Raw genomic sequence first — 24,309 nt, forward strand, 5'->3', positions numbered from 1 at the left:
GGCCATGGAAACCTTTTTCATAAAGCTCCCAACGCACATTTCTTGTGCTGATGTTGCAGCCAGAGACAGTTTGGAACTCTGTAGTGAGTGATTCAACAGGGATAGGTGGTTTTTACATGCTACACGCTTCAGCACTTGCCGGCCCCACTCTGTAAGTTTGTGTGGTCTACTGCTTCGTGGCTGAGCTGTTGTTGCTCCTAGACGCTTCCACTTGACAATAATTGCACTTACAATTGACCAGGGCAGATCTAGAAGGGCAGAAATCTTGCGAACTGACTTGTGGCAAAGATGGCATCCTATGACAGTGCCACGTTGGAAGTCACTGAGCTCTCCATTACGACCCATTCTACTTCCAAGGTTTGTCTATAGAGATTGCATGGCTATGTGCTTGATTTTATGCACCTGTTAACAATTGGTGTGCCTGAAACAACTCAACTCAAACAACTTATTGAGAGCAAACTCAATAATTAGGAAGGGTGTCCACATACTTTTGGCCACATAGTGTGTATATTATAAGATTTTTGTAATCTTATGAGAAGAAAATGAGAATGCAGAGATACAGATTTTTGTAATAACTATTTATTATTTTACTAATATATATATGTTTAAAATAGTTATTACAAAAATCTGTATCTCCGCTTTCTCATTTTAACTCAGACTGTCTGTACATGGGATTTAGTTTAGTTTAGACTAAGCAATATTGAAAACAAGCACAGATGTGTTAGTGAAGTAAAAGAGTAGAAGTACAACTGCTGGATCAATGCAATCATAGAGGAAAAACAATTCCTTTTATAAGAAAGAAATATGAGGTCACCCCTTTCATTTTCTTCTGAGCTGCCTGTTTTAGTCAGCATTTTAACAGATCAGCAAATCGGCCAATAGTCTATTCCCAATGCCAATAGTCATAGTGTCCTTTTTGTGAAACATATAAGAAGATTAAATGACAAAATTAAATAAATGTAATGAGTAAAGATTTGTGTGCACTATTTTCCCCTTTCCCACTTCTGGGAAGTCAACAATAATAGTATTACAATGTGCCAAGAGAAATGAAAGAATGTCTACATTACTTTACAAACGAATTTATGACAAACAATTACATACAATTACAGGACAATTGCACAATTAAATTTAATTTAAATTAAATACTCATTACCAGTTCATAGCTTTTGAAAAAAGGCGAATGACTAGATGTACAAACCGTTAATAAAGTTATACAGAGGTCTGTTTGTCCATTGACAAAACTGAACTTGCTCAGACACTACACTGCTCTTCATCATTGCTAGCCTTGCTGTAGTTAATACAAGACAGCTGTGGTTGTCCTCCCTTTGCCTCGACAGAACCATCGGTTTATCAGAAAGGTTTTTTTCTATTCGTATGGAAAGCGCACTAGCTTTTTCTTGTACTAAAGGTCGTCTGACGCCTTTACGCCAATCAGAGACCAAGGCGCACTGTCAACGAAGAGAAACGAAACCCATCCAAGGTGTGGCGGGCTCAATCTCACAAGAAAAAGAACAACAACCGTGATTGACGGCTCTCCGGCCCTGCCTAGTGCGATCGCTTAGCGCCGGCCATCTTGCCTCGCCTCTTAGCCCGAGTGCGGAAGTGGAAACTTCACTGTGCGGGTGCAAGGGTTCCGCCTGTGGATCATCAGACAGCCCTCTGCCCGTCACAGACTAGTTTCAAAGAAAAAAATAGCACCATTAAATCCTGTTCACAGGAACGCAAGATATGGCGGGACGGTTACCGGCTTGTGTGGTGGACTGTGGCACCGGGTAAGCTGTTTAACACAACGAAGAAGCAGGCTGTGATCAGGAGGGAGCGGAAATTTTGTGTGTTCGGATTGCACACTCACTTTGCTGCCTGCCGGGGTGTATTTCATGCTTAGCCGTGCACATAGGAATCACCGAATCAGCTTGCGTTCATTCATTTACAGTAATTTTCCGGGTTTAAATTCTCGGGTTGATCGTAACTATTGCTTACACTGTGTTGTTAAAATCAAATTGAATGAAGAGCTGGCCATCTGCAGTTGATTCTAGTTTTGGTTTAGCATGACTAGCTGACTAGCTGTTTGCTCTGATCATCAGAAAATAATCTTTTTTCCTGACTGAGGTTTTCAATGAAGGGGTCCACCCAGAGCTGCAAAACAGCCAGCCAGGTACAATATATGCTGATGATGTTTGTATGAAGCTTGTCATACTTAAGCAGACATCCGTAGTTAGCTGCGTTGGTTTTGAGGAAGTAGCTGTTGTGCCTTGTTTTAAGTTTTAATGTATTTTTGTAACGACATCGGTAGTGAGGTGAACGCGCAAAACGACTTCCTTGGTTTGTCAAATCCTCTTCCTGATTTAACTACGCGTTTTATGCCATATATGGCCTTTTCGGCATCCGAATTAGCTAGCTAGCAAGCTGCCTTGCTAACGTTAACAACTTTAACACTAGCTTAGCTCTTAAATTGTGACAGCTAACTTGGCTTAATAGGTATGTGGCATTGGGTTAGTTGTCTCGATGAATTAATTATGCTGTGCTTATGCTGCACTGCAAAACACCACCTGCCAGGCAAAAATAAAGCTTGCAAGCTAGCTCGTGAACTTAAGTTAGCAGAGGGGTGTTGAACTCACTTCAGGACCGGTGTGATGCTGGATTTTGTTCCCACCAATTTTCTGTCCTGACTGAATTAGTCATGTTAATTAATTGAGATAAGCATCCATCTGTAAACATTTATGTAGTCTGCTGCGTTACTTACATATTTAAGGATAAGGGAAGTTGTCAAAATGCCATGCAACAAACATTAGGTAGCTATAATTACACCAGAAAATACCATGTAGAGTCAATAATTTGTCAGGTGAAGAAATCATGAGTGGGGGTTGGAGCAAAACCCAGCATGCAGAAATCCACCTGCCCTCTGGTGTTTAAGGTTGCTACCTAGTAGGATGAGCTCACCACCTTTAGCTAGACAGTAAATTCTTTTGAGTGTCCCTCACCACCTTTTATGCCTTTAATTTGCACATGTCAGTTTGTGAAACATGGCAAAGTTTGAAAGTGAAACATTGTAATTTGTCTACATTTATTGTAGGTCTCATGCACATTCCGAAGTTCTGTATGCAGATGTTAGCAAGGTTATGCATACATAGGACTTCTTGAAAGCTTCCAAATGTTGCCAGTTGCTGCTAAATGAGTATTTATACTGAGAAAAGAAACAACACTCTGACAAAAGCTCACAGATGAATGTGTGTAAAAAAGATACATTGTCAATGCACTTAAAAAGGGAGAAGCTTGGTGCAGTACTAGTGTGTTTATGGCAGTGAGTTTGCATTTAGGTAAAGGAAATTGCTGCAGGCCAGTCCCAAAAAATGTGATTCTTTTTTGGTTTTGACCTCTAATCCAAAAGCTTGTGCATAGTTCAGTAAGGCAAGTATGCTGATGTCTGTGTGAGTTCAGTGGCAAATATTATGATGTCTGTGTGGTCATCTTTGCTTTTTATTTTAAAGAAGCCATTTTCACCACCATAAAAATGGAGGAAGACATCAGGGTTCCACTGCTTGTTTCCGAACTCTTTCCCCATCTTACAACATACATGTCTACATTTCTTGACTGCGAGGCTTTGAAGCATGGTCTGTCAGTGTCACCTTGGCAAGCCGATACAGCTGCCGGAATTGCAGGTGCAGATCTTCTACTTGCATTGCTGGAAAATGCAGTTTAACTCTTTGCTGTGATAGATCCTTGAATCTGGAAACCCCATAGGCCACAGTTCACAAAGCCTTACAACACGGTGCCTCTACTGCATTTTTGAACTGTGGAAACACTCAAAGTCTTATGTTATTCATTGTTTGTCTGCAGAACACCTCCTACTTTTTACATTTTAAAGAGCCACCTCTGTTGTGGTCTGGTTTAGGCCTAACTGCACATCCATGCATGGATGGAAATAGAGACATGAAAACATTTTTAGACTGATAAAGCTGAATGACAACTGGGTGTGGTAGGAGATTGTTAACTTCATGATGTCTGTGTTATAGGTATATGTTTCATTTCTATAAACAGCTTATGAGGTGCGTGATAAATTGAGAGATCTGATGCGTTATTGGGCCTAGTTGTTGCTCAAGTAACTTAACTGTTCAGTGCCAGCTGCAAAATTTTATCAAGGCACCAAAGCCTGTGAAGTATTCCACAAGTTTGTTCTAAGCTTCTGCTTTTTGCTTTCCTTAAAATGTTATGTCTTCTTTTTATTTTTACACACTCACTACATAGCACAGTTTTGTTATAAAAGGACACTTTGACCATATAGAGGTCTTGTTAGAAATGCCTGCTGCAGTCTTCTGTGCAAGAGGGCAATCTGAAAAACTACAGCATAAGTGTGGTTCTGAGCCCTGACCACAGTATGTGAGTCACCCTCATGAATTTAGAAATATGTCAAAGCTAAACAGGCTTTTACCTTAAAGAGCTTCCTGTAGCCATTTTGGATGAATATCAAATAACACTCACCTCCAACAGAGGGAGTTTATCCCCTTGCTGTTCCCCTGAAGAAACTCTTGAAAACTTGCAAGGCAAACTTAACTCTTAAAGCCCTTGAAGTGCATTGGAGCTTACTGAAACTAGTAAGATTGAACAATCTGACAAATTACGGCAAGTTGTAATTACTGGTTCATCTGATTGTTGATTATTGATGTCTGATAGCTGAGGATGTCTACAGCATTGAAACTACATTATTATTAGTCAGATTACATTTATTGGATACTGGTTGTCAGTCTGAAACCATTATTCATTAGCAAGCTGGTTTTACTCCCTCTGGCATTACTTTCAACAGAAGGAGAAGTAGAAGAGTAGATGCAGAAAACTGCAAATAAACTACCATGTCGGCCTAACATGGAAGCTTTGTAAAAATGATACTGGTGAGCATTACAGCTGGACAACCAGATGGAACTACTGAATGTTAGTTTCACACTGACACTGTATATTTTAAGTTCCTTCTTAAAAATAGCGAACATGTATAAAATGTGTGCGTGTGTGTGTGTATAAAATATACTTTTTCTGTTTTGTCAAATGCCAATATGCTTTAGGATTCCAGTAACTGGGCTGGAAGCTGAAAAAATTTCAGCCAAACAACTTTTAACGCGACGTAAGAGGCCTCCATTTCATGTGTTTATTTAGGAATCATTTCTGTTGTTGCCCTCATCAGGGTTTGTGTTGCTTTGACATTCATTCACACAAAACCACACTTTTCAGTTCAGAAGAGCAAGTTCTGCCATGTAAAAATGGTATGTGAGTGGTGCACTTTTGTAAACATGCACCTGGTCAGCACGGCTAAAATGGGAGCATCTTTCTTCACTGCTGCAGGTGAAGGCCTACTTTTATTATTTATTTATTGATTTGGTATTATCCTGAGTGCTTTTCAAGGCTGTCATGGTGAGGTACAGCTGGCATTTTAAGGCTGCAAGAGAGGGAGAAAACCGTAGGTGCTTCCTGCAGCCTTACCACATGCTTGTCCAGACAAGGGACTGTTTCAGGCAAGTAAGGAATTCACACTGGAATGCAGTCTAACCCCTCCCATTACCAGGTGAAACACACTCCAGGATTGATGACCTCGCAATTGCAAACAGTGGTATTAGGATCCAACACATGCCATAAAGAAAAGGGACATATTCAGCAATAGTGGCAATGGTATCAGGTCAGAGGCAAGAAAAAACATCTTTCCTGCCTTCCATGTTAATATTTAAAAATATATGTATATATGTATGTTTTTTGTTTTAAAACTGGGACACATCATGACAGTATGCTTCTGTTTTTTTTTTTTCCCAAATTTTGATAGACCTGAAAGACACACAGCCTTGCATGTTTTGAAATGATGCTTTTTTTGTAGCAGTTGTTTAAGGGTCCTTTGTCAATTGACTCTGTAATATTTTTTTGGTCTCCTAATATCGCTCTGTATTTGGGACAGCATCACTCAAAGTGGAGGAGAATAGTCATCTGACATCTGGGCAACACGTGGTCAGTCTTTGATGGCAACAGAAGGAAATGCTCAGAAGATCATAAAATTCTTTAAGAGGTTCAGCCTTTATAGGAGCACATTTTAATAATTACCACCAAAGTCATGCAGGCAGTACATACAGTTATCTTGCAAGCTCTGTCGTCTTGTCAGGGCCATACCCTTTTTGGTTTTTGGGTTTCCGAAACTATTTCTACGACACAGTTTGCATATAAAACGCTTCTCTCTTCACCATTTATAAATCTTGACATGATGGAAAGAATCAAAGCATTGCTGAGTGCAAAGAGGAAAGACTAAAATACTAGTTCATATGTACTGAGTTTTAATAATAACCAATAGTGAGAAATAGACTTCATCAATGCAACACAGTTACTACAAAGAACATTTATAACATGTTAAGATAAATATGACTCTGCCAAAGCCAAATTTGTGATATAGATTGAAATAAAACCAAATTGAAAGAAGAAAAAATTATCCTTGTGGGCTAAATAATACTGGATCATTTGCGATAATTATTGAAGAGTTGCATATCGGCTAATTTTTATCTGTGAAATGATATTTAGGTCAGGCCCCGTTCCTTAGCTGTTACAGATCCATTGTCTACACTTAATAGGTATTGGTGTCAGACATTGAAACGGTCCCTGTAGGCTTCAGTTCACTAGCTTTTTTGTTGGGACAGGTGTAACATGAATAAAATATAAGGTTGTTCCTGTTGGCCAAAATGCTGTAGGACTGCACATATTTTAGGTGTTTTTTGGGCTTGAAGAAGGCCTCCCTAGGGTGTCATTGTGCTTAAATGTTTGATGGGTTTTGTAGATATTGTGTACATGTGCAATGCACTGTGCTTATAGGAACAGTGAAAAAGATCTGGTCATTTAAACTGATCAAAGTCCTTGGGTCCAGTCAAAACAAACCTCTTACAAGCTGAGTTCATGAAAATCAACCATTTAAATAGAATCAAGTGCCATCTTGAATCCTGTTTTGTTGGAGCAATGCCTTGTTAAAGGAAAGCCCTGTATTACCTTTTGCTGGTGTAATTAAATGAAAAAACATAAGAACACTGTTTTGCTTTCGAAGGGGAAAGATGTTCACCTTTATGTGCTTTACATTTCTGTTCCTACACAAAAGACATCTCAAAATACAGTGAATGCACTAACACACCTTTTCTTTGTTTCAGATACACAAAACTGGGGTATGCTGGAAACACAGAGCCACAGTTCATTGTACCATCATGTAAGTTCCTGTACAAACAACGTTGTCGAGTTTGACTGAAAATACATGGAAGACCATTCAAGCAATGTATTTAAGGGAACAGGAAATTGGCCTTACCCTTTGAACAAGATTGATTATGGTGAGAGAATCACCATTCTCATCCATAGAAGGATATGCTATACCTGAGTGGTTGCATTCTATTAGCTGAAAGTGTATAAGCCATATTTCAAATATATATTTTTAATTGGTTCAGAGAATGATTCCATGGCATACTCTAACTAAACAGCAGATGGTGTTAATGTGTATTAGCCCACAGGCAGTATGTGCACTGCTGTTCAATTAATTTTTTGTATGACTGGTGTATAATACTCAGCATGCACATTGCATCATAGCATGAACATAACAAGAGCTTGTTATGGGCATGGTTCACTGCACACATCATTATTTGTGGGTTTAGTTTTGAAACTGTGTCCGTTGATCTATGCCATGTAAACTGAAATGAATCTTAATTTAGCTCGATATAGCTGACATCTTAAATGATCAATGTATGGATGGCTTCAGAGATTTTTTTTTTTTTTTTTAGAATTAACTTAGTACTTCTGAAATGGCCTCTATTGGCTTTCTGTATACTTGAAATGAATTTCAAGTGCTTAATCAAAGTAGTCAATATGTGAAATTATATCATGTATGCATTGATTTTTTTTTAAATAAATACCCTCTGAAAAATAGTTCAAATATGTGCTCTTAAACCAATAAACAATATAGAGTATCTGATGAGGAATTAATTAGGATTACAAGCAATCAATACTTGGTGATGATTTGTCTCGAACCAGTAAATTTTGTAAGGCTCACTTGTTACAATAATATTGTGTTACTGAATACACAATTTGCATGTTAATAGTGTAATTGTGGAAAGTATAATTGAGTAATTATGGAAAATATCATATGTAACTATCATATGTACTAGATGCCATACTCCATCTTTTCTGTCTCTCAAAATTACTTTCTGTAGCCAAATTTTCCAAGCAAGGAAATGTTTAAGCTTCACAAAATCAATGTCATCTCCAAAGTGCCCTTTCATGTATTCTGAATCTGCAGTGCATGAGGATTGAGAGGCTGGGTAAATTGCCAAACTGAACAGAAGTGCACTTAAGAAGGGGTCATATATTTAGGTGGGAGAGTGATTTTCTGGTAAAACGGGCCGCGACGTTGTAGTGCCACAGCCGCGGCATGAAGGGAAACAACTGCTCTCTTATCCCAGTTCTGAGAAAGTCCTTTTAAATGCAGTCTGTGCGCCGAAATGTGTGCCGTCTCCTTCCTGCATGCATTTTAGCTGTTCATTTGGTGTTAAATATAGTAAGGCTTTTTAGAGCAGGGAGGAAACGGGTCAGTAAGTGATACTGCGAGGAGAGCATGGTCTGAAAGCAGGTATCAGTGGGTATCTCTCTCTTTCTTTCTGTCTCTCTCTCTCTCTCTCTCTCTCTCTCTCAGGTGCATATCCATTCTTCAGTACCTGCATTCAAACCATGCCTGTTTCCCCAAGATTTAATTTAATTGTCACGAGTGATTTGACCTGTTTTAGCTTTTCTTGTCAGTGTTAATATTTAATATCATGTTACACTAATTAATTTAAAACCATATGGATAGTGCAGTAAGTCAATGGCATGGAATCCACATTTAAAACAGAGATAAAATAATATCTGAGCCATGTAGTCCTCTTGTTTTATCTTGGATATTCTGTTACCTTTTTTTCCATTTGGGTACCGGGTTCAGCATCTGGTTACAAAGGGGACCTAGCTCATGATGAATTAGCACTTTTTCATATCTCACCATACAACATCATCTTACTGTTGTTGTATTTGCACTTGGCATGTCTTTAAGTGGCTATAGGAGGCAGTCTGGTTTGCAGCTATTGTTTGAATTGCAGGTGTCCAGGATGAGCTAATCTGTGTCCTTGTGTGTGGCATTTAGGTATTGCCATCAAAGAGTCGGCCAAGGTTGGGGACCAGGCCCAGCGGAGGATGATGAAGGGGGTGGACGACCTGGACTTCTTCATCGGTGATGAGGCCATAGACAAACCCACGTACTCCACAAAGGTAGCAAGCCTGTCTGAGATGGCTAAAGGAGAGCTCCTGGGTTCTTCACCTCCAAAGCCCATCATGGTTTCTGATCCTAAATTAAATTGAGGACGAACTTTAAGTTGACTTGAAAGAGCGTAGCATGGTAGCAGCTGGTGGTTACAAGCTTTGCTTGAGAGATGGTCTGTGGCTACTGTAGCAGGTCCACTGTGACATCAGTTGCACGTGTTAGAATGTTCTGTCCATGTTAGCCAATGAGTAATTTAAGTTAATTGTTAAATTGTGAATATCTCAAAAACATTTTAGTTATTGACACAGAAAGCACTTCACAATCACATACAAGCGGAAGGTGTTGGTTATGTTTTGTAAGTATAGCTGAGAAGCTGTAGTAGGAGTTACGTACACAAAACTGGGTGGAATAAGAAGACAAAATAGGAAGAACACTTCAAGCCAACTTAATTACTTTATTGGATTTAAAGGCAACTCTATGTGTACTGTGAAAAAAGAAAACTGGGGCGGAGTGTTTAGTTGGACACAAAGTGTTTAAGCTTCAGTTCAGTCTCATAAGAGTCCTTAAATTGGCATATGCTTGGCACAGCTATCTGAACTCTTTTCCAGGAGTGTGTTTCCAAAACCTTTTGCCAAATGAAATTCAGTCAAATTAATGTTGATCTCCATTGAAATACGTACAGGTATGTTAATAATTGTAAGGCTAAATGGTAAAATTTATGAAACCCACAGCCAATGAGCTGAAGGACCTCTAAAGGTCCTAAAAAAAAAAAAACGGTAAAAGGGCCCCTAAATCATCCAGTCCTGCCTAAGCTTATTGGCCTGCTTTGTGTGTGACCTGGAGCAAGTGAAAATTTGAGGAATTGAGCAGATGTCTCATCTGTTTAGAAACACATACTACTGAAGGATTAAAGTCATTGAGTTGTTTGATGTATTTCTTAAGCAGAAACAGTAACACAAGGAGTATTAATCACTAATTGGGGAAAGATGGACTTGACTAAAAACTCAAGCTGCTTTTAAGTGTTTTGTTGATCTCTGACCCCTGTCTTTACATTTTTAAAAGACCAATTACATTAATAATGTCTGAGTGCATAATTTTATTATATTAATTATGCCTGAATGTTTAATAATAAATACAATCAATGTTTATTTGTTAAACATACAACAAGGGGAAAGTCTACACTCCAAGTTTTGTTTGTCAAGCTTTGTCCTCATTATTTCCGATACACAAACGTTCCGAAAACAAACGTTCTCCATGTCCTCCACTGTTCATCATAAAGTGACTGAACAATTGTCATTAACAACCTTTGTGCATTCTCATATGATATAGATACCCTTTAAAATGTGTGTTAAACTAATGCTGTTCGATGTGCAACTTGACTATGTAAAGGTCCAATATAATACAGGATGCCTGGCATAAGATGAGAATGTTGTGGTAGCATGTAGCGACCAACTTGTTGCTGAATATGAGTGGGTACAGTATATAGTTAATTCTCTGTAGAAAGGTGGACAGGTAAAGTGGACCCTTGCAGTTGCATGTACTGGACCAGTAAGTGACGTAGAACTGTTTTTGCATTGCCCTTTTCCTCATCAAACAGTGGCCGATCCGTCACGGCATCGTGGAGGACTGGGACCTGATGGAGAGGTTTATGGAACAGGTCATCTTCAAGTATCTGCGGGCAGAACCAGAAGACCACTACTTCCTCTTGGTAAGAGCCTGGGCTGATCACTGTAGATGAGCTAGCCTTTTTACTGTTGTGATTATTATTCTACATAATGGACTCCCTCATCCAGCTGGAATGTAGGCCTCACACCAGCTGACCACGCAAATGCTCTCACTTGATGAGAAAGGTATTGCGTTACTAGGTTTGACTCATGATCTGTAGGGTCAGATTCTTCCCATAGTCACATGATTATTACATGGATATGTGGTCACAATCACACAGCCACAGTAGTTACAAGGCTTCCTGTACCATAGTTTTACTTGTGGTTCCCTACTGTAATATAATACCAAATTTGACACATGATCTGTATTATCTCAAATCTCTTTATGATTTATACTGTAAATACATAATAATGAGTATCCACCACTGTACCACTAGTGTCCCACATGTGACTCATGTTCTGTATGATGTCTATCCTCCCCTGCAGACAGAGCCTCCATTGAACACACCTGAGAACCGCGAGTATACGGCTGAGATCATGTTTGAGTCATTCAATGTCCCTGGATTGTACATTGCCGTGCAGGTAAGGCCCTACATCTTACACACATAACAACAAGGTTGTACATCACAGTACCAGCCAGGACCCACCACAAACGTTCAGTGGCTAGATTGTGCATTGCTAGACGTGTAAGGACAAGCTTGTACATTGCTGTGCAAGTCAGGACTAACCCATGAACATGTAAGGACTACATTGTTGTGCAGAGACCCCACCATGAACTTGTAGTGACTATTGTACATTGCCCTGAACATAAGGCTAGACATTGTATACATGTAAGGACTAGATTGATTCTAATACAGAGTAACAGTCCACAGGCCACGGTTACAGTGAATCTCTGGTTATTCCAGTTAAGTGTGTTTGTTTGCTCTGAACCACTCCAGTCCACTGTGATCACAACAGCATGTGTATAGCTGATTAGTTCACCATGGCTTATTACTTTATGTTATGTTGGTTTTTACAGTGCAATTCAAAATAGGTGTATGCAGGGCAGTTAGTCCCAGGCAGGAATCCAGTTCATAAAGGTGTGTGAGAGTTCTACTGGTCGTGTTCCTCTTCCACCTCCTCCTCTTCCTCACCAACTGGTCATCTCCTTCCTCAGGCTGTCCTTGCACTGGCTGCGTCCTGGACGTCCAGACAGGTGGGAGAGAGGACACTGACAGGGACAGTGATCGACAGCGGGGACGGAGTCACGCACGTCATCCCTGTGGTGAGTGTTTCCATGGTGATGAACCTGAGGTCCTCTGTTAAAGACTTGCAACACCATCATTGACATACCAGTAATCCGTAGCTGCAAAGATCAAATATTTCAAGATGTCAGTGGTTTTTTCCCCTCAGAGTACTGAATGAAACAATAGTTGTTTGTGTGACTCCCTGCTTGAGATCTGCATTCACTCACCAAGGGGTGAGTGAATGCACTCACCAACATTAACAATGTTCATGTTCATGTTGTTTCATGCATAGTTGTGCTTCATGAATATTAATAAGAAAAATGTTTTGTTCATTAACAAGTATTAGAATACCGAACCAAGAAGATGACTAGCCACCTCATAGTCAAATATTTCACTGTGCTCATTTCCCTATCCTTGTAACACAGTGACCCACCCCCTTTTCCCATTGTTCTACACCTGATGTTCTCATTTTTAAAAAGCAGTAAGTCAGTAAGTTACAGCTGATATCCATCTAGCTTGCAAGTAAGGCTGTAACTGCCAAAAACAGTTAGATTGAATGTAATAGCTATTATCCTTTGGACTCTGGAACCATGAGATCAGATCTGCTGTTACATCCCTGAGCCCTGCCTCAAATTTTCCTGTGAAAACACAAAGCTGTGTTTTCGTGGTATGTCAAAAAATGGTCTTGCTATTAAGGGCAAAAATAATTTTTAGTTTTACTTCCAACAATAGCTAAGCTTGATGTGACTGACGTGACAGAAGCTACCTGCAGAAAACTTTGGCGATGGCAACATTATTTTTAAGTTGTTAATGTGTGTTTCAAAAGCAATTATAATGAGTCATTTTCCTAATAAATGATTTAGTGGGCCAGCCATGTGCAAAATGTGCAAACTGTTAAGTGCTTAAGAGGTGCAGACAAAGTAGAACACACAGTTAAGACAGATGTTAAAATTATGGCCAGAATTATCAGAATTATCATTCGTATTGTTTGTAACCTTTTTTTATGCAGTGCTACTTTTTGTTGCATCTTACACAGCCATTAGCAATTTATTTTTAACTAAGCATTACTTTGTATGCAAAACTCTTTATATATACATATAAACATATATGTATGTCAAACAAAATATGAAATACATATTATAAATATTCTGCATATAAGAATATTCAGTTCATAAACGGGGTCATTTAATCTGTAAGTGTGAGTTTGCCTGGGTTTTTCCTGCTAATTCAGTTATAACATTCTGAGGGGTTAGTACCTGTTGTGAGTTTTTTGTGTGATTGTTTCCTATAGGCTGAGGGGTATGTGATTGGCAGCTGTATTAAGCACATCCCCATTGCGGGGCGGGACATCACTTACTTCACCCAGCAGCTCCTGAGAGAAAGGGAGGTGGGCATCCCCCCTGAGCAGTCCCTGGAAACCGCCAAAGCCGTCAAGGTGGGTCTGTCCTATACACCCCCGTATCTGTCACACCCAGCCACGTCCTTTCACGCAGCCTCATTGCACCTCATCCAGTCATATCCATTCGCAGTCCACCATCACCGTGGCTTAACCACTCACCGTCCACATCACATCCATTCATGATTCACCCTAGCTAAACCAGATCCAGCCACCTCTTTTCGCAATCCTCCACTACGATTTACCATCTAATCACAGCCATTTGTAACCTTGGACTCGCACTGAATCACAGCCAGCCCTCACATCCTCATATCCTTTCACATCCAGCCAAGTTTCCTACTCTCTATAACTCTGCACAATCACACAATCGACCACAGCTACACATCCACCTAGATTACAGCACTACACTTCCTTTTTGGTGTGGCACACTTGGTAGAACTCAGGCTAGAAAAAGAGAAAAACATGAATATTGTTATCAATAAAACATATAGCTGTAAAACACAGGGCCAAACAACCATTCACAGGGGCAACAAACATACATCATACTAATGTGCATGCAGTTCTGTTTGTATGAACAAGGTTGAATATCAGTCAGGTATTATTTAATGAGATGTTATTTGTTTGAAATCAAGCATTTTCAGACCACCAAACAGAGACATAAAGAGCTATAAAGTGGTGCAAGGTCGAATAAGAGAAACATCTGAATCCGAAGAAAAGGGCAATTTAAAACCAATTTGACGGTGCTCACTTGCTGTTTCTCAGATTTGACAGTAGATGTCACTGCTGCTACACCCTTGGCTTGTGCTGCGTACTGATTCCTCTGTTCTGATTATTTTTTATGATCAGCTTTTTAGTGCTCGTCCAGGGTATTGCAGAAACATTTATTGTAATGCAACAATCCCTTTTCAAGCTGACTGGGAATAGTACAGGAGGAGGCAATAATGAGTATGCTAAAGTATTCTCTTATCGCTGAAGATTTTTTGACGCAGAAACAAAGCCATTTATTTTTGAAGTGGCATGGAACAGCGCTGTGAAAAAATACAAATGATAAGAATAAAAGTTTACTTTTTCATTCCAAAAATAATCTGCCAGCAATCTCTCACAGCCACAATTGTTATAAACTGTGGAAAATGGCTTAAGGGCTTATCGCTCATAAAAGCTTATAATTGCTTCTTGAAGCTTATAAAAAGCTTATAAGCTTGTTATTATGCTGTAGAATTTTCTATACGTGCTGTGGACAGTAGACAGCACAACCAAGTGAAATTAGTAGGACACTGTAAGCAAACCCTGAATGCTGTTTGGCCACATTTTCTAGACAACCCAGGAGTCATTTTCTTTGTCAGCTTTCTGCCAAGGTACTTCACATGCACATGGAGTTATTGTGGAGTATTTATTGACCAATCTGAATTTATAATAGTGTTGTTTTGTCTTGTCTTTATTTCTGCTGTTTGTCATGTTCTGGTGTCTCTTTTCCTGCTTCTGCCATATGATAATTTCATGAATTTTCGTCTTTAGTAATAGTTTTTATTATTCTTTTATACAGTCTTTTTTCCATTCTGCTCTTTGCTATGACATGGTAAATACCGTTTGACTGCTTGTGAGTGCACCCCTTGTAGGTCAGTGATGTAGTTTCTTGCTTATAATTTTAGGAACGGTTCAGCTATGTGTGCCCAGACTTAGTGAAAGAGTTCAACAAGTATGACACCGATGGCTCTAAGTGGATTAAGCAGTACACTGGCATCAACGCCATCAGCAAGAAGGAGTTCACCATCGATGTGGGCTACGAGCGCTTCCTGGGGCCAGAGATCTTCTTCCACCCTGAGGTAAACCACCTGGCAGGGGCTGTGGTCTGGGTGCAGAGCTCACGATCGGAGGGACATAGGCTCACACGACAGAGCATGGCGTTGCTGTTATGCATTTCTTGCTGGCCCAAATCACCCCAGCATGAATGCGGCTCTATACATAGGAAGTAAGTGATGTTGAAGTTCCTTTTGTGCCACAGTGTTTTGCACGTGCTCAGTGTGCTGCAGCAAGGGGCCAGTGTTCTGCACATGCTCAGTGTGCTGCAGCCAGGGGCCAGTGTTTTGCACATGCTCAACAAATAAACAGTAATTTTCTGCTGCCAAAGAGGGCCATTCAGTCCTCCAATGTGGAGTTTCTCTTCCTTTGTGTCGAACAAATTTAAGAAGATGTTATTTGTTCTGTGACACTACATTATGTTTCAGTGACATGTAAATAACAAGGGGAAAAGTACAGCTTACTGAAATTGGTTTGGCAAGATTGAGAAGAATCCAGAAGAACTGAAGAGGCGCATCAAGGGGAAATTTGGTCCTCATTTAGAAAGTGCAAAAAAAGCTGTTTGTGCATGAAGTTTTACTTGGCATATTAAAAATTGTTGATAAAGAGTGGTGGGTCTTAAAGACAACTGTCATGAAGTATGACTGACGTTACGTTTCATGAATTAATGAGAGCATCTGTTCCATGTTTCTGACAGTTCGCAAATCCCGACTTCACCCAGCCCATTTCAGAGGTGGTGGATGAGGTCATTCAGAACTGCCCCATTGATGTCAGACGTCCCCTCTACAAGGTAAGACCCAGTGCTACAGGACTCATCTCTGTGGATATGAATTTCATGTGTTTAAAGTGCAAAGAGTTTTGTTTGTTTTTGTGTGTTTGTGGATGTGCCTGCACATGAACTTGCCGACCTGTTTTCAGAACATCGTTCTCTCAGGAGGTTCTACCATGTTCAGGGACTTTGGCCGCCGTTTGCAGAGGGACTTGAAAAGGACAGTAGACGCTCGGCTCAAAATGAGCGAAGAGCTGAGCGGAGGAAAGTTAAAGGTGAGCAGACCACCTCAAACACGTGTGGATCAGAACGCTTTCACTGTCCCTATATGGTGTTCAAACTGCATTTTCAGGATTTTATCAGTACTAAAATGTGCTTTGCTTACTTCATAATAGCTAGCCTAAGGTTTTAGCTCAACTATATTAAAATTGCTTTGAAGTACAAATTTCAGTTTCTGTACTCTTTTAAAATTGATGTTTACTTACTGACTCCTGACAAAATTACAGCACTTTTTGAAGTAATGTTTTATTTACTTACCTAAAACTTGTATAATGTGCAAATGTCATTTCCTGCTCTTCCATAAAATTTATGTAAAGGTTGTAGTTATTTCATTCACCTAAAACTTGTGTAAAGTGTTACAGGAAAAATGTATTGTGAACGGAATCTATTCAAGCATTTCTCCTTGTTCGTTTTGTAGCCGAAACCAATTGACGTGCAGGTCATCACCCATCATATGCAGAGATACGCCGTTTGGTTTGGCGGATCCATGCTGGCTTCAACTGTAAGCGTCCCCCCAGTTTCCCACATCTGACACTAAACTTTCTACCAGGGTATTATTCTATGTCTTATGCGGTGTCTCTTAGATAGTGGATAAAGTTTTATTTATTCAAGTAGAAAATAAACATTTCCATAAATATAATGTCACTCTTTGGTGATGCTTCCCCTGTAGTGTTTTTAATATTTATTTGGTCATTTTATTACCTAAAGTAAAGTTTCAGTTATTTCCATTTATATGCACAGTTCTGTTGTTCTGTTTAAGTATCAGCATGTACATTAGATACTGTAGAACACAAACAATTGAAGGTAAAAGCAAGCATGATACCTGCTGCATGCACATTAGTATGATGTATGTTTGTTGCCCCTGTGAATGGTTGTTTGGCCCTGTGTTTTACAGCTATATGTTTTATTGATAACAATATTCATGTTTTTCTCTTTTTCTAGCCTGAGTTCTACCAAGTGTGCCACACCAAAAAGGATTACGAGGAGATCGGGCCGAGCATCTGCCGCCACAACCCCGTGTTCGGGGTCATGTCCTAGACACCCTTCTTGACCGTCATTCAGGGCTGGCTGTAGAAGAAGGGGGAGGGAGGGGACAAATTTGCGCTCTGATGGCTTCTTCAGTCCGGACTGCCCGCAATCACCGCAAATACTGAAAGAGAATAACATTTAAAAATTTTAAAAAACCAAGCAAAAAAACACAAAAGACCAAACTCAATCAGGCTGGAGAAATCGTGTGTGAGCATCTTCACAAAAGTGAGGGAAAACTTGTTTCTAAGCCAAAACAACCATTTGGTTTTCCCTTTTCATATCTGTGGAAACAGCGTGTGAACAATGGATTGGTAGTGCTGATGGCAGTGATGGTTAAAAATAAAAGGGTAAAATGTTGTTTATGGCTATACAGCGTGATGTGCCCGACTTCTTTCGTATGTTGATGGGTGTCTAGGTTGCGACAGGGTTTATCTAGTCATCTGCTCCATTTTGCTTCAATTGCGATTCTCTGTGTACCAGGTAAGAGCTTGTTTATATTTCATACAAAGTTTTTATATGTAAAGCTGGGGAAATCAGGAAGAAGGGAAGAAGAAATTATGTGCCGATACTGAGGTAGAAAATCCACAAAGCAACCGCAACAAAGGTAACATTTTCCTGAATAGAAATCAACAAAAATCCTTGTCACCCATCTCCAATTTTTTCAGCACAGTGACGATAAATGTCACTTGATAAACAGCTATGGAGACGCATTTACTCAAACATAATCTCTTACCTTTTTTTTTTTTTTTTTTTACTACTACTAATAATGCAGATAATTATAACCGAAATGACTGTTGGACCAGTATTATAGCCTAGAACCTTTTTATAGTTGTTGTTTTGGACCACGTATCGAATGATTAAAGGGTTGGATTTGTGTAATAAACGCTGAGCAACATTCCAATACAGGCGTAAAAAAAGAAAAAATCATTCCTGACTATGTTTCCAGGAATGTAGTCCTTTCCAGGATGATGTCAGCAGTAATTCCTGGAACCATGAATGGATATTCCCCTCGTATTTTAGCCCACATTGAGATTGTTCTATTGTAAGTCCAGAAAGGTATTCCCTCTCCCCATGAGCAAATGAAATTGAGGATGACTAAAAATAGAGGTGCATGGTGCGAGAAAATGTTGACGCACCTGGTTGTATCCAATTATTTCAGTGAAATTGACAAAATAAATTGTTTGTTCCCCACTTTGTTGTGTCTACAGTCGCTTGTGTACTTGTATGTCTTTTTTTTCCCCTCTAACCATTTATGACAGAGCAGGTCAAGGTAGAATCGATTGATTTTCAGGTGAAAAGGATTTTCGCTGTCTATTCTTTGGCCTGTTGTGTATCTGTCTTTTGAATATTTGTGTAAATTTTATATGGCCATAGAATCTTAAAAGCTTTGCAGGTGTAAGAGGATCTGCTTCCACTGCAAGCATTCACCGGTGTGGAACTCGAGCCAAAATTGGTGAATATGCCCTACAGCTGTAACCTCACCAGCAATGCTGATTAGCAGACATGAGTAAACAATGGTTGTAACAGTTAGTTGCTGCAGAGGTTGTAATCTTGCAGTTATTTTTAATAAAACCATACAAATTCCTAATTTGGCTACAACATTGAGCTGTCACAACATTGCATAATTATAGTGTATGATCGGCCATGTCTCTACAGAATTTCTAGTTTGGAAGTGGAAAGGAGTGTTTATTTATTTATTTATTTATTTTTGAAGTACACAACTGAATGTCTCAATAGATTCTAGAGTCGATATTTGGAATAACACCGCATTGAAAGAACATATTCTTATCATATATGAAATTGTGGTACAGTACAAAAAAGGGTGTGACACATCCTAAAGATAAAACAAAGAAAAATAAGCCTAGGACACAGCTCATACAGGCGTAATGGCATTCTGCCAAGGTAAGGATTGCACAGTCTCTTAGTGTACTTAAACACATCCCAGCAGCACGTTTCTACATACATTTACTTTCCATTTAAATCCCATCCCATTCATTCATTTTGACAGAAATTACATGATATGCTTTAATAGCCATTTTTACCCGTGTACTGTTTTTTTCTTGTGCATTAATGACCATATTTCGCTGGTTTAAAAATAAGCAAAATGTATACTAATTGGAATAAATCTAGATCTTGATTAGTAGCAAGAACTTGCGTGGTAGATTCCACCGACAAAGGGTGGCTGTTAAATGAACGACATTCTAACTTATTAATGAGAAGAGGCCGAATGTGCCGTCAGTGTGTGCAAACAAAGCGGGGGTGAGAGTGCCAACTGTTTCGTCTGCGCGGTCAGGGCGGTGCTTGAAAACGGATGAGTTCACCTTTTCAACCAAAGCGGTTCTCAAATCCTCAACCCAACCTCTTCCCTCAGCAGATAAGCGCTAACAATAAACCGTGCTGGAAGTCGAAATTGAATATGATAAACGGGAGACTCCGCAGAAACGGATAGCAGGAAAAACCCTCTTCGGGGACATTTCATAAGGTTCTGCAGAGTAATGACTGGACAGGATCGGGAAAGCCATTTCCCTTATCTCTCTCGACGGGATCCGTTCCGGGGTCCTCGAATGGCCCTAAAGATACTTTAATGGTGCCAATTATACCTGGAAATGGTCAGAAAGCGGGTTCCTTTTGCTGGCAAGGCAACCAGGTCCTAAATTAAAAAAAAAAAAAAAAAAATCGGTCTCAGCAGCTTGAAATTCTAGTGCCCTGGCAAGACAAACGTGGAAACAAGCCCTATTTAAATTTAGCAGGTTAGGTTTTATGCGACAGGCACAGGTAATAGGTTTCTGCTGAAAAAAAGTTTCTTTGGAGTACAATGCCGTGGAGGAAGACGTGACGAGAAAACTTGATTGGAAAGAGCAAGGAGGTAGAAAATCAATTTGGGCAGCAGCACTTAAATGAGTAATTTTCCAATCGCATTGTTTGCGCAACCACATACAAGCCGAGCTTGAGGTGTGCGACTCGACACTGACGGACAGAATAGATTTATCACTGTGGCAGCGAATCTGGGGAGTGCGGGAGATTAGAAAATTTGAATGCGTTGTAGCAGCGTTTGCTGTTAAATGGTTGTTCTCTTTTATTCAGACAAATTTTTTTTTCCTCCTTCACACCACATAAAATTAATGATGATGAAGGTGTATTTCAGTTGGTGGCTTTCACATTTCGCTGTATTTTCTGGATCCCATCTGGCCAAATATAAGCAACAGCCAGTAAGGGAAAATTGTACGGCCAGGTATTTTATACCGACAATACATGCGTCCAAAGAAAGCATGCCTACGACTGGCACTGTCATGCTTCTCAAACTATAGTTAAGGATTGTTTCTACAGCAGCGGTTGGCAACCCTGGCTATGATGTGTTGGAGGTTCCTTGAGGTTATGCCTTGGAACCCTTAATTGCGCAGTTTGGATCCATTATTCAGTTTAAGAAAACATGTGACTGTGTTCCCCAACATGATTGAGCAACTCTCCTGTCAGAAGGACAGAGGGGTGCTGCAGTCAGCCTATCCCCTTTCTAGGGATTGTAATCTCTGCTGGCAGATCAAAATCAGGTCACACTTGAATGAGATGTCCACATTTAAAGATGAACCGAAATTGCTAACACCGGCCCACTCACAATGGGTGAATGGATGCATTATTTTTTGTTATAAAAATGCATTAGTTTTGACTGGTTGTGAGGTGCACAGTTACACCCCCCCTCCCAACTGGAGACTGAGACACTCTGAAACTCTGGGAAAAATGTCAGCAACGTTTCCAGATATTAAAAGGCAGTAAACTCATGAGAAGCCAGCCTTGTGACCTCAGAGGGTGGAAACCGTCAAAGTATTTGCAGCGGAGTGGAGACAGATGTGTTCCCTGTCAGTCGTTTATCAGCTGTTTATAGTGTCACCTGGAGCAGCTGACATATGTGTACCCGCAGCTCACATGGATGGAACAGGACCGGGCAGTGAAGCGTGAGCCGGGAGCCACGCGCTCGTAAGTGCAAGTGACTTCTCATAGCAGGTGCCATCTGTATAGGGGGCCACTGTGCTCTGCAGGCCTCAGATAGCTATGACGCAGGTACATCTTTCCATTCTTTCTAACCTAAGAAGTCTCAATTTAGCTGTGCAAGTATAAAGACCATGATGAAGTAATACAGGCAAATATTTAGTAAAATCTCAAATTCAAGAAATACTGTTCTAATATACATTCATGCTTGTGATATGTTTTATAGAATATGTCATATGTAATTACTACAGTATATTCATATATATCATACTTAAAGGTGTAGTTTTCAGAGAGGGGCGAGGTGAGCTACAGTACTGCTCATAAGCAGATCCAATCACTTCTCACCTGAGAGCCATGTACTGCTTTAAATACAAGAAAACACAATCTCCCCTTTTAGAGATTTGTGCCTTTACTCGAATAGGTGGAATGCTACTGCGTCAGTACTCTGCTATCGTTCTGCAGCAGATCGTGACTGTTCCGCTGCACCGTTCCTCCAAAATAAAATACAAACCTCCAGAACAAAGATGCAGGGTGAAGCGAAGTCACATTGTAAGCCTATTGCAGACAGAGTGGCTTACACCTCCAGTTTACAATGAAGGGTTTATACTCTTCAAAGCTGCGGAAGAATGAGATTAAGGGAGTGCAGGTGCACAAAGACCAGTGCAGAAAAAACACTGTAATGATTTTGTATAGTGAGTACTTCCCCTGCTCACATCCTGAAGTTCTTCCCTTTGTCGATCCCCAGCAAGGGGCTTCTCAGTTTCACCTTGGGCCCTCTAGTAGTGGAATGAGCGTATCCACCAATGAAAGAAGAGTCAGGCCCCCCTTGAATCTACTAATGGGTGGACCTGCAATGGGCTGATCTGATCTGTATCAATTACTTATCTGTGGGAATCCATCAAGACTTTGCCCAAAATATCAAATTGCTATCATTGCTACTTGCCATTGGATGACTGTACCCTTTCACTGTATGTGGGGTCCTCCACCTTGGATCCATGACTGGAGCTGTGCAGTGCAGCTAAGTCAGCAATTTTCTGTACACTTTCAGTTGATCATCTTGGACCGTTTTAATTAACTTCAGGGTATTACAGGTGCTGTAGCAGTTAAATAGCTTTAGTCAATATGGATTATATTGCTATTTGTTGTACTTGACCATTTGTGTTTGTAATTTGTTCTTAAATTGGATTCTGTACTTTAATCTGTGTTTGTTACAGTGACATTGCCCAAGATGCAACCTGCCAAATGAGTGATCATAATAGGAAGAAAAAAATCAATAAAAATCAGAGTGACTATGATTATGTTGTTCCTGCGTCAACCACCAGATGGATCTTTGCTACATAGAATGAGATGTGCGTAAAGACTACAGAAGGTGTTATGCACACTGGCTGAGCTCACAATGATTTGATGTTCTACTGGTCGAACATTTGGCTATATTAAATGCATTTAAAAGACTTGAATCAGTCTCTTTCAGTAGTCCCACTTAGGAATGTCTTATTGTTAAAGTGGTGTCCTGGAATATACCAGGTAATTGTTGGAGTGGACTGATAAGTGTAACTACACTATATAACTTCACTATATAACTATTGTTTTTTTATGTACAGTGGCGTGGAAAAGTATTTCCCCCTTCTTGATATTCTCTTTTATTGCCTATTTGGAGCAGTGATTGGTTTCAGAATTTCAAACAAAATGTAATATTGCACAAAGGGAACCTGATTAACACAAAACACTATTTTAATATTCACATTGTTCCTTCAGTTAAAATAGTTAACATACACCTGTATCACCCCTGTGAAACACCTGCCCCCTTAAACGTAATATCTGGGTGGACCACCCTCAGTGGGAATAATTACAACTAAACACTTCCTACAATTTGATATGAGCCTTGCACATCTCTGTGGACTAATCTTGGCCCACTCTTCTTTGCAGAACTGTTTTAACTCTGACAGATTGGTAGGTCTTCGAGCATGAACTGCTCTTTTTAGGTCCTGCCGCATTACCTCTTGGATTTAGCTCAGGACTTTGACTAGACCACTCCAAAACTTTAATTTTGCTTCTTTTTAGCCATTCAGATGTGGATTTGCTTCTGTATTTTGGATCATTGTCCTGCTGCATCACCCAATTATGCTTTAGCTTCGGCTCATGCACAGACGGTCAGGCATTCTCCTTAAGAATTGTCTGGTACACATAGTACATAATTCAAGCTTCCTTCAATGATAGCAAGTTGTCCACTTCCCAAGGCAGCAAAACATTCTCATACCATCATGCCACCACCATGTTTCACTGTAGGCAATGCCAGCGCGTCCATGTAGATGAACTAGGCAATTGCCTAGGGCGGCACTTTGGCAAGGGCGGCAAAACGTGGGCCAACCAGGGGCCAACTATTCAAAAACCTGCAACCTGCACCTGCACCTGCAGCTGCCTCCCTCCCCTGCCTCCCGTCCCCAGCTCTCGCGGGCCATGACTGAGGATAAGGAAAGCAGCATGTCCAAACGACTGAAATCATCTGGCTGAGAATATAAAAAGACTATTGAAGGAGCGAGCACTCCAAAGACAGAGGCATTCGTTGTTAAAATATATTGATCCTGGGAGTGTTAGCAAGGATGAGGCACCCTCAAGTCCATCACTGAACCAAAAGACAGCTAGCACAGCTACTGCCGTTGCTCCACCACCATGTGCTCCGCAAGAGGCAGTAGGTGCTAGCTTTAGCAGCATCACCAGAGCAGGCACTAAAATAGCTGTGCTGTCATGACTCTGCTGTAAAGAATTTGGAACCAGGTTATTGGAGTTATTATGCAGACCTGTTTGGCACATTATTTGTATATGGACCCACAAAAAGCCTGCATATTGCGTCATGCATACTTTAATATTGTTGACACTTTGAGCAC

The 24,309-nt window shown here is 40.1% G+C and overlaps 1 protein-coding gene across 1 annotated transcript; it reads left to right on the forward strand.

The window, feature by feature from the left end:
* Nucleotides 1-1,366: 1,366 nt before the first annotated feature.
* LOC118786092 (actin-related protein 3-like) lies at nucleotides 1,367-18,211 on the forward strand. The gene is made up of 12 exons (XM_036541131.1): nucleotides 1,367-1,772; nucleotides 7,158-7,213; nucleotides 9,164-9,288; nucleotides 10,878-10,988; nucleotides 11,431-11,526; nucleotides 12,101-12,208; nucleotides 13,462-13,605; nucleotides 15,216-15,389; nucleotides 16,061-16,153; nucleotides 16,282-16,407; nucleotides 16,830-16,913; nucleotides 17,354-18,211. Exons 1-12 carry the CDS (start codon nucleotides 1,729-1,731, stop codon nucleotides 17,447-17,449), a joined length of 1,257 nt encoding a protein of 418 aa, XP_036397024.1. The 5' UTR covers nucleotides 1,367-1,728; the 3' UTR covers nucleotides 17,450-18,211.
* The last annotated feature ends 6,098 nt before the right edge of the window (nucleotides 18,212-24,309 follow it).

The sequence above is a fragment of the Megalops cyprinoides genome, chromosome 11 (assembly GCF_013368585.1).
Source record: "Megalops cyprinoides isolate fMegCyp1 chromosome 11, fMegCyp1.pri, whole genome shotgun sequence".
NCBI classification, from domain to species: domain Eukaryota; kingdom Metazoa; phylum Chordata; class Actinopteri; order Elopiformes; family Megalopidae; genus Megalops; species Megalops cyprinoides.

Bases quoted from the DNA above. Each gene is read 5' to 3' on its own strand.
- LOC118786092 (XM_036541131.1), top strand. From the start codon at position 1,729: ATGGCGGGACGGTTACCGGCTTGTGTGGTGGACTGTGGCACCGG. The intron at 10,989-11,430 runs GTAAGAGCCTGG...CCTCCCCTGCAG, and splicing joins AAGACCACTACTTCCTCTTG to ACAGAGCCTCCATTGAACAC. The intron at 13,606-15,215 runs GTGGGTCTGTCC...TTATAATTTTAG, and splicing joins AAACCGCCAAAGCCGTCAAG to GAACGGTTCAGCTATGTGTG.